Below are 14,751 nucleotides of genomic sequence, written 5' to 3'. Positions count from 1 at the left end.
CATGGTCTGGCTTTATCACCTAGGCTGGAGTGCAGGGGTGTGATCACAGCTTACTAAAGCCTCGACTTCCCAGACTCAAGTGATTCCCCACTTCAGCCTCCAGAGTAGCTGGGACTACTGTGTGTACCACCATGCCCAGCTAAGTTTTATATTTTTTGTAGAGGTGGGGTGTCACTGTGTTGCCCAGGCTGGTCTCAAGTTCCTTGGCTCAAGAAATCCACCTGCCTTGGCCTCCCAAAGTGCTGGGATTACAGGTGTAAGCCACAGTGCACGGCCCATATTGGGGTAATTTAAACTGAATTTTTCAAGATATACTAGAGGTATATCAAAATCTAAAGAGTATGTAATTTTAAAAATATTATCTATTATAATTTAATTTCATATTTAGAAAGTAATTTTTAAAATTTGTTTTCTAAAATGAGTACGTAATAGAAAGCACCTAAGATTGTAAATGTAAGGTGGTGAAGAACACAGAGACAGATAATCTTATAGACTTAAATATTTGCTATGAATGTTATAAAAATTTTTGTTGTTAGAGATGATAGTACATTTCAGATATTTTGTTTCCTAAAAACATTCAAAAACCAAATGTTGAGACTCCCTCTGTCTTATTATAATTACTTATTAATAGAGTAACAGATTTTAACTGTATTGTTAGTTTCTGACTGAAAGCATCCAAAAGATAGTCATTTGTCTTTTCCAAAGAGAAAAACTTATCTTTAGTTTTAAAAATTGTTTATCATATATACAAAAGAATGTATGTAATTTATTTGGACTGTTAGAATGAATAATAAAGTGAACTTATAACTATTATCCATATTTAGAAGCTGAACATTTCCATTAACTTTGAAGTCCCTATTCCTCCCTGATCCCTAAGCCTTCCTACCTCACCAGAGATAACCATTTTCAGGTTTTCTTTAGCTTTACCATCTCTACAGGCATTCCTAAACACCTTAATTTTTTGAAATGAATTTTTAAAAGTTTATTCAAAAATAACTGACATAAATAAATTGCACATACTTAAAGTATAGGATTTGTGTCTTTCCTCTCTGGATGCTTTTAAGATTTTTCTAGTTATATCCAAGGAGTTTGACAATAATATGCTTATGCTTTTTAAAAACTGCTTTACTGACTAAATTTATATACAATAAACTGCATATATTCCAAGTGAACAATCTGATGAGTTTTGATACTGTATAAACGTTGACAAAACCATCAGCATAATCAAGACAACGAACATAACCACAACTCCCAAGAATTTCCCATGTGCCTTTGTCATCCTTTCCTCCCAGCCTACCCTACCCCACTCTACTCACAAGCAATCACTGATCTGCTTTCTGTCACTATTTATTTGTCTGGCATTTTTCTGGAGTCTTTGGTTACTGATATCATACAATAGGTACTCTTTCTTTTCTGCTTTCTTTCTCTCCACATAATTAATTTGAGATTTATCAGTCGGTTATTCCTTTTTATTGCTGAGTAGTGCTTCATTGTATGGATATATCACAAATTGTTTATCCATTAACCTACTGACAGATATTTGGGTTGTTTAGATGCTGTGAACATTTCTGTAGAAGTCTTTATATGGAAACATATTTGCATTTCTCTTGGGTAAATACCTAGGTGTGTAACAGCTAGATCATATGGTAGGTATACACTTAACTTTTAAGAAACAACTAAACTGTTTTCAAATATACATTTTATATTTCACCACAGTGTATTAGAAAAGAGAGTTCCTATTCCTTCATCATTTAGTATGATTAGTCTTTTAACAGAGAATGTATTATCTTACTGTGGTTTTAATTAGCATTTCCATAATGCCTAATGATATTGAGCATTTTGTCACATGCAAATTTGCCACCTGTACTTCTGCGAAGAAATGTTCGGGTCTTTTGTCCATTTTTAAAAGTTGGTTTGATTGTTTTCCTTCTATTGAGTATGGAGTTCTTTTTATATTCTAAACGTAAGTCCTTTAATAGATACGTTTTGTAAATATTTTCTGCTAGTCGCTTGCTTTTCTGTTCATTTTCTTAATGTATCTTTCAAAGAGCATTAAGTTTTTAACTTTGATGAGTTGGTTTTGGTGTCATTTCTAAGAAATCTTTGCATAATCCCAAGTCAGTAGGACTGTCTTCTATATTTTCTTCTAGAAATTTGCAGTTTTCAGTTTTCATTTTGGACTGTGGCACATTTTAGAACTGTATGGTATGATGTATGGATGAAAGCTCTTTTTTTTTGGTATATGTAATTCAACTGTTTCAGCATCATTAGTTGAAAACACTATCTTTCTCCATTAATCTGCTTTGTATCTGTATCAAAAATCTGTTGTATTATGTTAGTCTATTTTTGTACACTCTATTCTGGTCCATTGATCTATTTGCCTACTATGACACTACTACCAAACTCTCTTGATTACTGTGGCTTTAATAAGCTTTCATAAGGTAATGTTAATCCCTCAATTTAGTTATTCCAAAGCTGCTTTGGCTATTCTAGGTCTTCTGCATTTCCATATACTTTTTTTTTTTTTGGAGACAGAGTCTCGCCCTGTTGCCCAGGCTGCAGTGCAGTGGTGTGATCTCGGCCCACTACAACTTCCACCTCCTGGGTTTAAGTGATTCTTGTCCCTCATCCTCTCAAGTAGCTGGAATTACAGGCATGTGCCATCATGCCTGCCTAATTTTTGTATTTTAGTCAAGACGGGGTTTCATCATGTTGGCTAGGCTGGTCTTGAACTCCTGGCCGTAAGTGATCCACCTGCCTTGGCCTCCCAAAGTTCTGGGATTACAGACATGAGCCATTGTGCCTGGCTGCATATACATTTTTAAATCTGCTTATCAATTTTACAAAACAAAAAAAAAGTCTTCTGAGATTTCTGAGCTGGTATGTATTGTATCTACAGATCACCTCAGGAAGAAACAAAGTATCTTTAAAACACTGGGTTTGTGCAATATGCCTATGAACACAGCATCTCTTTCATTCAAGTCTTTAATTTTGCTCAGCAGTGTTTTGTAGTTTTGAATATAAAGGCCTTACATGTCTTTTGTCAGAATTATTACTAAACATTGTATATTTTGATGGTATTATAAATAGCACTGCTTTAACATTTTTTTATTTCCAATTGTTCTTACAAGTATGTAGATATACAAATGACTTTTACATACTGGTCTTGTATTTGGAGACCTTGCTAAACTCATTTATTAGTTCTAGCAGCTATTCTACAGATTCACTAGATTTTCTACATAGATCATCAAGTCACTGGCAAAACCCCACTGATTTTACTTCTTCCTTTCTACTCTGAATGCCTTTTCTTTCTTTCTTCTTCCCTTACTGCACTGGCTATAATCTCTAGCACAATGTTGAATAGAGGTGTTAAAAGTGAATACCCTTTTTGCCCCAAGTCTTAGGAAGAAAGCATTCAGTGTTTATCATTGAGAATGATAATAACTGTAGAGGGTTTTTTTGTTGTTTTTTTTTTTCATAGATGCCTTTCATTAGGTTATGGAAGCTGTTTCTGTTATTGATTTCTATTCCACTGTTGTCTGAAAACATACTTTGTATGGCTTAATTCCTTCTGTATTTACTGAGAATTGTTTTATGACACAGAAGATATCACTTAATAAATGCTTTCTTTTTTATAACTACTGTGTAGATATCATTTAATAAATTTTTTTTGGTGTAACTGCCGCATTTTGAATAAAGCTATATAGCAATCCAGCATATCTGAAGCCACCATATCATTTTTTTTAAAATCACATCTTAATCATTTGATGACACCAAGAAGTTAGCAGGTCAATAAGAACAAACAAGAGAGAAAATACAGTATAAGAAGAGAGAAAGGTGAAAGACCAATAATTCACAATGAAGTAAAATATAGCATATAATGTTTAATAAAATAAGTAGCAACTACTTATAAATTTTGTCTAAAAATTTTTTAAGGCAATGAAACCAGCTAAATATTGTGTTGATTATTAAATAGATGAAATCAAACAAAGTACTGAAAGCAAATACTAACCTGAGCAGCTCCCAAAGGGGGGACACGTAAACGCTTCATAGCCTTTTGTCTGTCACCATCTTCAAGTTCATTGGTCACTACAGCCTAGAAAGACAAATTAAATTTTGGTTAGGTTATACTCAACTTGAGTGATGTACAAATAATTCTGTACCATGTACATATGACATATTCTGATAACTTTGTGGTGAATGTATACTGATGAAGAAAAGGAAAAAAAATCACAAGTAGGGCACATATATTAAAAGCTACTAACTAGTTACAAAATAACAGAAATAAGGAATTGCTTCCCTAAAAACAAAACATGTAACTGAAAATATGTGGTAAACAAATGAGATTACCGTACCTCAGTTTCAGAGATAAGCTGGTTGATTTTCTTGCATGTATAAAATGGAGCCACTTCTACATGAGCCACTCGCCAATCTGCTCCACGAGATGTTTCCAGGATCTTGTCATGCTTTTTAAGGATTTTTCGAAACCCTGTAAAATTCAGATTCTACAAAAAGAAATGAGAAACACAACTATAATTTTCACTACCATCAAAAAAGATGAAAAAGAATAAGCACTAAGCACTGACAAAGACTGGCTGGACAAACACTGAGTACTCAAGGAAATGGCAATGCTTTCATAAAAGCATCTACTACTAAATGGATGAGACTCTTCTTTTTTATTTCTTTTATTCATTTCAAGATAGTATGCTATCAGCAACACAAAGAAATCTTGAACTATGAACCCTATTATTTCTCTTCCAAGTAAATTAATGAAAGCCCTAAGCTCAAAATGTTTTTGTTTCCAGTTTTCTATGCATAATTATTTTCAAAATAGCTAATTTCTATTATTTTGCTGCTTTTGTCAAAAGAATTATTTTCAGAAAATGTTTTGCATTTGCCATGTACTGAACACATTTATTTAGTCCTTTGTCTTTCGAAGGACTGGTATAGGAGTACATATCTCCCCCTGCATACAACCATGCATGTTCCAGTAAGGAAAATGGAAGATCATCTAGGGCTCTTAATTTTCATTTTCCTTCCACTGACTCTCAGTTTAGGTATGGAAGTACAAAGAAGAATAAGTAGAAAGGAGGAAGTGATTACTCTTACAGGGTTCGGTTTATAATGGGTAGAAGCCTTTCCTCAATTTCTACAATAACACAATACTATACTTTTCAGCATCTCAAGTTCTGTTGTTTTTTTGCCCAGCATGCAAGAAAGCAGAAAACTCAATTTGCAAGGTTAGATGTTTAAACCAGAGGTCTCCCAAATTTGCTGATTACATATCCTTGACAGTAAAAAATTGTGCACTCACTCCAAAATAGGCTTTCCTTACTTATTTATTTACCTATTTTTCCCTCATGCTTTAATGTATGATCTTAAAGTCTCTGTGGGGTGCATACATGCATCATGACTTAGAAATAGCTTATAACCCATCTTCCTTTCTCCTTCATTCTCAAAATAAATGTATTCTTGCAGAAGAGATGACCCCCAAAGAATACAAGATAAAGCAGAACTTTCATAATTAAGTATTGTTTTTGTTTTCCCAAGAAGCATTTTATAATGACCTGAACAAAAGTTGTTAAGAAAGTTAATACAATAAAATTTAACAAACATTTTTCCATGTAACACACAAACATAGTTTATGAACTATGAGATGTTAATGTTGTTATACCATTATAGGAAAGAGGAAATACATTTTGCTTTTGTTTTTTAAATTATATAGCAATGAACAAATCTTAAAGCAAAGGTATTTATGACTATATAAATATATGCAATTATTTTTCTATTAAATTGTTTTCTTACTAGATTTGTCTTCAAATGATAAAATACTAAATCACTGAAGAAAAAAGTAGAATTATAGAAGACAAAGATAAAATAAGCACATGCATTAACAATTTAAGATTACTGAAGATACGGGACTTTAATTACTTTTTATTTTAAAATTCAAATACTCAAGGTAATACTTTTGTTGCATAATCTTTAGTTTTAATATAGTATATCATCCTATGATGATCCTAACCACTCATTATAAGTAATAATCACAAGAATAAAATGAGCCAGGCATGGTGGCTCACACCTGTAATCACAGCACTTTGGGAGGCTGAGGCAGGCGGATCACGAGGTCAGGGGTTTGAGACCAGTCTGACCAACATGGTGAAACCTGGTCTCTACTTAAAAATACAAAAATTAGCCAGGCATGGTGGTGCACACCTGTAATCCCACCAACTTGGTGAAACCTGGTCTCTACTTAAAAATACAAAAATTAACCAGGCATGGTGGTGCACACCTGTAATCCCACCAACTTGGGAGGCTGAGGAAGGAGAATTACTTGAACTCAGGAGGCAGAGGTTGTGGTGAGCCAAGAGCACACCATTGCATTCCAGTCTGGGCAACAGAGAGAAACTCCGTCTCAAAAAAAAAATTTTTTTTTTTTTTTTTTTTTTAATAAATAAATAAATAAATAACAGAAGATGAAAAAATAGTGCATAAGGTCGCTCTGAGGATCAGCGCAATGCTTTTCTCAATAACTTTTTAAAAATGCAATTTTATTGCAGCCCATGGACAAAAAAATTGGAAGGATTCTTTCAGTTGCAAGTTGAAAAGTCAGGGTCCTTGTTTTATTAGTGTCAGCTGCATAAAAATTAACTGTCTGATAGCTTTTGTAGAAATTTTGCTATTGGCTAGGAAGAATATAAAAGTTCTTACTGGCCGGGAGCACTGGCTCAGGCCTATAATTCCAGCACTTGGGAGGCCGAGGTAGGCAGATCACTTTAGATCAGGAGTTCGAGAACAGCCTGGCCAACATGATGAAACCCCATCTCTACTAAAAATACAAAAATTAGCTGGGCATGGTGGCATGTGCCTGTAGTCTCAGCTACTCAGGAGGCTGAGGCAGGAGAATTGCTTGAACCCAGGAAGCAGAGGTTGCAGTGAGCCGAGATTGTGCCATTGCATGCCAGCCTGGGCAACACAGGGAGACTCTATTTCAAAAAAGAAAAAACAAAACAAAACAAAACCAAACCCTTACATAGCTAACAGTGGTTGGAGAGACATATTATTTCTATTCATGACTATTAGAGCTGCGTCTAAAAGCAGGAAGCAAACTGTTACTCCTTGAGTTGTGGGCTACCCCTAAATACTAAATATTATACAAAAGCTTTTAGAATATGGATCTTCAAAAACAGAAGTCTTATTAATGCAGTTTTACTGCCTCTGATACATGGATTTTAGCCAATCAGAACCCCAAGAATAGCAACATGTTAAGAATTTTTCTGTTTGGAATTGACCCACTGGTATACATTAAGGTATTTCCATTTGTTGAAGTTTCTCATTTACTTAAAGGTGTCATTTTCTACAGTAAGAATCTAAGTACCTGATAGTTCTGCAGCAGGATTAGACTGAGGTAGAACTCGCTGAAGGCCAGTTTAAGATCTTTAATATTCCTATGTTGGACACGTTCCTCATGGGACAAGTGGAAGACTGGCTTTCTGCGTTGTCGCAGCGTGGTAACACCAGTGCTTTCTTTCTGTGCATCCAGCGATGACTGAAGCTCATTCTGAAGTGTAGCAAACCTGCGCTGAGCCTCCGCGAGCTTCTCTGTAAGAAATAAAACAGAACTGTCAAATCAGTAAGATAAAAAAGTTCTGACTTGTGAATTTTTAATAATTATTCCCATTTGCTCCCCTAGAATTTCTAGGGGAAAAAAAAAACTGTTATATGTAATATTTAGAACTCGATAGGAAAAGATATTTTTGTGTAACATACTCCTTTCATTCTATTCCCCCACAAAACCTCACGTACCCTTTCTTTTTATAAACGAATAAATAAAATGTAAAGAGCCACTAAGAGTGAAAATATGAAATGGTATAGACTCTCTGGTATTTGGAAAATAGCTGGCAGTTTTCAAGATTAAATATATGATTCAGCAATTCCATTCATAGGCATATACCTAAGAGAGATGAAAATATATGTTTCACACAAAAACTTGTATACACATACTAACTTGCATTTATAATAGCCAGAAAGTGAAAACAATCCAAATGTCCATCGAGGAATAGATAAACTGTGGTGTACATGCATGTGTGTGTATATAAATACACAATAGAATCAGCCATAAAAAAATGAAGTACTAATTCATGCTATGACGTGGGTGAACTTTGAAGACATTATGTGAAAGAAACCAGACACGAAATGCCCAATAACGTACGATTCCATTTATATGAAATGTCCAGAATCAGGAAATCCACACAGATAGAAAGTAGATTAATGCTTGCCATGGGCTGAGCAGAAGGCGAACAGGGAGTGATTGCTAATGGGTATGAGATAAATCTCTAGGATGATAAAAATGTTCCAGAATTGGTCATGATGGTTGTACAACCTTGTGAATAAACTAAAAACCATGGAATTACACACTTTAAAGAGGTAAATTTTATGGCATATAAATATCTCAATTTTAAAAAGCTATTAAGAACTGTTTCTGGTTATACAATTAGGTCAGAAACAGGATTAGAATTTGGGCTTTAGATTTTTAATTTCCTGGATTTCCCACTATACTTCATTAATTCCCCAAGACAGGTATTACAAGAAGAGATTAAGACTTGCAAATTATGTTGTTAAAAATACTAGGTATATCTGGATATATGTGTTTGTGTTACACATACATTTAAAAATAATACTCTGTAATTTTTCTTCTAAGGTCACAATTTAGTTCATTGGAAACAGCCAGATTTGGGTTCAAATCCTTTCCCCATTAACTAGCTGTATGATTTTAGTCAAATGTTTTTCTTTTTTTTTTTTTTAACTTTTCTACACCTTTCACAGATGAAATGGAAATACCAACTCCCTCATAAAGTGGTTGTAAAGATTAAATGAAACATGGAAATGCCAAGAGACATAGCATTCAATAAATTATGATGATAAAAATTATATAATAACAAAGAATTATTAGCGACTTATTCTTTCTCATAGTTCTCCCATTCGTTGCTTTATCTACTGCTATACTGTCTTGCTGCTGTCTTCACCTAACCTTTAGTATTTGTGTCCTGTCTGGCACTGCCTCATGATTCACTGTTTCTCCTAGAGAGTTTCCTTCTATAGGATGCTTCCAAGATTCATCTCTAACCCTACTCCTTTACACGACCTCATTTTAACTTTTATAATCTATTTATATCTTATATTTTCTATGACCTAAGATTGTATTGAAAACTAAAATCATGTTTCTATTCCTCTTTCCAAATAAACTTCATCTATCCACGTGGGTCAACCCATCTGGGACCTACGTTTAGCACCCAGGGACCACTCTTACACCTCTCCAACACCGATTACATCTCCCTGAGGGGGCCCTGAAAATACTCCCTTCATTAAGGCATCCGGAATTAAGTTAGTGAGGAGAGCATCTGCATCCTTAAAAAGCTCTATGTTTATTCTCCAATGAAGGCCAGGAATGGCCATGAGAGACGTATCCATTGAGATGGGTTCCGTGATTGCAATGCATATTCAATGATCCTTGGAACAGAAGGGCCAGATGGCAGCATTTAACCATCAAAATAAGGTGGGTGCATTTACCATAAAAGGCAATAGGGAAGATGTTGTTGCCCACAGAGATTTTGGCTGTAGTTGATTGATCATGGTTATCCCTAAGAAAGACAGAAATGGGCAACCTACTAAAATATTGCTTGATTGATGGAACAGAAAAAAACTCCAGGTCTGGTAGCCAAACACTTGATATTAGTCACTACAACGGAGAGCCACAACCTCACCAGTTTCCACACCTAGGCTATTTCAAATACCCAGGGATCCCTGACTAAAGTGGAAGCTGGCCTCGCTTTTGGATGGTTCCTGCAGCACTGCCACAAGTATATACTGTAGATCTTCCTCTAATGCTTCCTCAAAGGGCCTGATGTCTATTTACTAGAGTGAGTGTGCACTGAGGAAAAGGAAATATTCAGACTTTGCAAAGATTACTAGACATTGGCTTTTGTATATTAGCTTTGTATTGTTGTATAAGAAATTAACACACACATAGTGTCTTAAAGAAACCCCATTTATTAGCTCACAGTTTTGTGGGTTAGAAGTCCAAGCATAATGTGTATATGTTCTCTGTCAGGCTCTCCTAAGGCTAAATGCAAGCTGCCAGCAAGGCTGTTTTCTCAAGCTCACATTCAAACTCACTTGGTTGTAGCAGAATTCAGCTCTTTGTAGTTTTAAGACCGAGGTTCCCATTTCCTTGCTGGCTGTCATCTGTGGTCTGCTTTTAGCTCCTTGAGACTACTCTTCTCCCTATCTTCAAAGTCAGCAATGGAGAAACTTGCTCATTCCAAGTCCCTCTCATGCTTTGAATCTTCTTCCCTAGGAGTGACAAACTTCTGGAAACTCCAGGCACCATTGTGGTTCAGCAATCCAACTACAGATTTATGTTATTCATGTGATAGATGAAATAGCAGCCCAGATTAGACTCACAGAAGACCCAGTTGGTTCACAAATTAATCCTATGATTCCTTTCTCAGTTCCAAGATATATGACTGGAATAGACCTACCAGGCCACTGGTAGACTCCAGTGATTCTGACCCACAGGTAAGAAACATGATGATAGGAAGGTCTAAGTTTCTGGAACTTTTCTTTATCAAGATAGAACTGCAGAAATTAGTACAACAATCATAGACTTTAAAGACAAAGGGATATGATATCTACCACATCCTCTCTTAACTCATTTGTTTATGCAGAAGTTGGATGAATCTTGGCAAATAACAGGATGGGTGTAAACTAGGTGGTCTCCATGATGGCAGCTGCTATTCTGGATATGGCATTTTCAATTAGGAAAACCAACACAGCTTCTAGCACCTGGCATGCAGCTACACATCTGATAAAGCAGCTACTCACCAGGCAGCAGAGACTAGCACTGAATCCCAGATAAGGTACCAAGCTGAATTCCTTGGGACTGGCCAGCTACCTACTGGCAGGTTGATTGCGTTAGATGCCTTCTATTAGGCAGGGGGCAGCAATTTGTCCTCCCTGGAATAAAAGCATTCCTGATATGGATGTACCTCTACTACCTATAATGCTTCTCTAGCACCACCATCACCTGAAATGCCTTATCCACTACCATGGTATTCTATACAGGCTTGCTTCTGATCAAGGAGCTCATTTCACAGCAAAGGCAGTAAAAGCAATGGGCTCAAAGCCATGGAATAAAATGGTCTTTTACTATACACCCAGAAATAGATGGCCTAATAGGAAAGCTAATAAATGGCCTAACAGAAAAGTTGGGAGACAAGACTCTGACAGGATGGGGTTCTAACTTACAGGATACAATAATGAGACCATATGTCTCCACCATAACCAAAATATCCAGTCTAGGAATCAAGGCTTCTATAGAAGCAGGAGTGGCTCCTCTCAATACTTTAAGTCATAATCCAGTCACATAATTTTTGATTCCCAACCTACGACTTAAGCTCTGAATGCTGGTTAGTTCTCAAGGGCGAAATGCATCCATCAGAGGAATACAACAATGGTTCCACTGAATTGGAAGATGAAACTGCCACCTGGCCATTTTGGGTTCTTCCTATCAATGAAACAATAGGCAAAGAAGGGGTTTACTGGCTAAAAGTGACTGATCCTGATTAGCAAAGGAAAAGTGAGTTGCTGAAACGTAATAGGAGCGACAAGGTCTGGTACCCAAGAGACTCTCTGGAACACCTCCTATTACTTCCATGGCCAATAATATTTGTTAAGAAAAAACTACAACAGGCCAGGCACAGTGGCTCACGCCTGTAATCCCAGCACTCTAGGAGGCCGAGGCAGGCAGATCATTTGAGGCCAGGAGTTCGAGACCAGCCTGACCAAAAAGGTAAAACCCTGTCACTACTAAGATTACAAAAATTAGCTAGACGAAGTGGCACATATCTGTAATTGCAGCTGCTCAGAAGGCTGAGGCACAAGAATCTCTCGAACCCAGGAGGTGGAGGTTGCAGTGAGCAGCGATTGTGCCACCACACTCCAGCCTGGGTGACAGAGTGAGATTGTGTCTCAAAAACAAAAACAAACAATAAACAACAACAACAACAAAACTAGAGCAATTAATAAAAGAACTATTAAGGATTCAGATCCTTTGGGAATTAAAGTGAGGTCATCTCAATAACCAGTTGGGGTTCCGGCTGAAGGCAAAGGAAACACGGAATGGGTCATGGGAAAAGGAAACAATAGATACCAATTATAACCCCTTGACCTTTTTATTTTGTTCTCTTACACCTCTCAAATTTTCTTTATCTATTTGTGTTGCATTCTGAGAAAATTTTCAGCTCTATCTTCTAGTTTATAAATTGTCCCTTAAACTCTACTTAATCTACAATTTAACTCACCTATTAAGATACTAATTTCTGTGATTATATTTTTATGTTTAAAAGATCTAATTGGTTCTTTAAAAAATATGCCTACTCAATTTTAATGATTTCTTCTTCTTTGTTTATGGTTTTGGTGCTCCCCTTTATGTTTTAAATCATATTAGATATACACTTCTATTGTTTTCCTAATAACTTTGTATATTTTATGTGTCACTTTGGTGTTTCCAAGTAGGAGATTATTAGGATTTCTTTCTAGTCTTCCATATTGTAAAAAACAGAACAATTCACATATTTTAAAATCTCTTACTGAAGTCAAGGTAAAATGAATCTCAGGGCTCCTTTTACACATGTTAAGCATTTCTATTGCAATTGTGTTTTTCTTATCATTCTCAAGATCAAAAACAGTATAGATCTTCCCGGTTCTTTCTTGATTCATGATGCCCTTAGTGTTACAGTAATATTTTCATGATGCTTCTAGGCCAAAAGAAATAATTAATGCTTCTATTTATTAAATAGTCAGATTCAAACAACTTGAGTATTTATGTCCTAACAACTTAGAAGCTATCTGAAAAAATATTACACACAATATGCACACAAACATATAATGAAATAACACAAGGATTTATCTAAGGGCAACTATAAATTACTCTTCTAACTAAAATCCTCACATAAATTAGCCAGAAGACAGAATATCACATGTAATAAAAATGCTTAACCTTTATTGTTAAAAGATTAGTATATGAATTCGCTAATTGTTTAGCGTCCTTAGTCAGAACTGTCAATACATTTATACTTCTCATTACATACATATTAAAAATGTAAGAAGCCCAAAAATGAAAATAAAGAGGACCTGTTACTTCCTGTGTGCCAACAATAAGTCAAGACACAAATGCCTCTCCATCTGGAAAACTCCAAACTCATTTTTGCAAGGCTAATCTCAAACACTGCTTTCTATATAAAGTTTTTTTTTTTTTTTTTTTTTTTTTTGAGACAGTCTCACTCCGTCACCAGGCGCCAGGCTGGAGTGCAGTGGCGCGACCTCGGCTCACTGCAACCTTCACCTCCCAGGTTCCAGCAATTCTCCTGCCTCATCCTCCCAAGTAGATGGGACTACAGGCACGCGCCACCACGCCCAGCTATTTTTTTTTTTTAATTTTTAGTAGAGATGGGATTTCACCATGTTGGCCAGGATGGTCGCGATCTCTTGACCTCGTGATCCGCCCGCCTCAGCCTCCCAAAGTTACAGGCGTGAGCTACTGTGCCCGGCCAAGTTTTTCATATTTAACAGCTCTCTCAGTCACAAATGAAACTCCCACCTTAGGGCTCTTATGGGACCACATACATACAGTCAAAGCACACTGCATGTAATTCTTCATTTATGTTTGCTTCAATGACTGACTAAACTCTAAAGGTAACAGTTCTAAAATCTTTATCTTTTTTCATAATGAAAATTTATTTTAAATATCTATTTGAGGCATAACTTACCTACCATAGGATTCATCTATTATAAACATACAATTCATTGATTTTTAGTAAACTTGTAGAGTTGTGCAATCATTATCGAAATCCAATTTTAGAACCACATTTCTGTTTACTGCATGTACTGCCATCACGGCCATTAGCTGTCAATCCCCACTTCCACCCCCTATTCCAGGCAACCAATGATCTGTATTCTGTCTCTGTTGATTTGCCTTTTCAGGACATTATATGTAAAGGAATCATAAAGTGTGTAATCTTTCATGTCTGTCTGGGTTCTATAATTTGGCTTGAGGATTTTGAGGTTAATCTGTTTTGTTTCATAATGTAAGTCTGTCATACTTAGTTCCTTTTATTGCCAAATAGTATTTCATTGTGTGAATATATATATTTTGTTTAAATATTCTTTAATTTGTAGACATTTGAATTGTTTCTAGTTTTTTAAACTATAGAAATAATGCTACTAACATTCTCATACAAGTTTTTGCATGGACCATCATCATTATCTTTGTACCATAAAAAGCTTACATATAGTATGCTCGATCCATGTTTGTTGAATAAATGGGTAAAAGTTCTCTCTAGTAATCTACATTCCCATGTAGAAATGGAGAAGATATCAACACTTCAAGTGTATTTTGCTACTTTCTTTAAAGTAGTGATTCTCTTCCTTAATGGCATAACTATGTAGAAGAGCCTATGAGAATCCCTGGGTAGGGGTAGGGGAATATAAAGTATATATATTTTGAAAAAATCACATTCAATATTACCACAGCTATGGTATGAGATTTTCGTATCAGATGGGTATAAATTTAAAAAGAACAAGAAATACTGCTTTCAACATCAAGTATCCCAATCTATTTTGCAATGACACTTCAGTTTTCTAGAGCCAGAACACCAGAAAGCTCAAACACATGGGAATGCACAGAACCTGGAA

The 14,751-nt window shown here is 35.7% G+C and overlaps 1 protein-coding gene across 1 annotated transcript in view; it reads right to left on the bottom strand.

Annotated features, from left to right (window-relative positions):
• The window catches only part of XPR1 (xenotropic and polytropic retrovirus receptor 1), a 239,828-nt gene that overhangs the window by 76,316 nt on the left and 148,761 nt on the right, over positions 1–14,751 (bottom strand). Inside the window, exons 4-6 of the mRNA XM_017524449.1 lie at positions 7,376–7,599; positions 4,356–4,505; positions 4,013–4,096 (exon numbers count right to left, since the gene is read on the bottom strand). Coding sequence (XP_017379938.1) covers positions 4,013–4,096; positions 4,356–4,505; positions 7,376–7,599 — 458 coding nt within the window. The remainder of the gene's footprint in view (positions 1–4,012; positions 4,097–4,355; positions 4,506–7,375; positions 7,600–14,751) is intronic.

This window comes from Cebus imitator, unplaced genomic scaffold (genome assembly GCF_001604975.1).
Source record: "Cebus imitator isolate Cc_AM_T3 unplaced genomic scaffold, Cebus_imitator-1.0 Scaffold33, whole genome shotgun sequence".
NCBI lineage: Eukaryota > Metazoa > Chordata > Mammalia > Primates > Cebidae > Cebus > Cebus imitator.
This window is presented reverse-complemented; position numbering and strand designations above follow the sequence as displayed.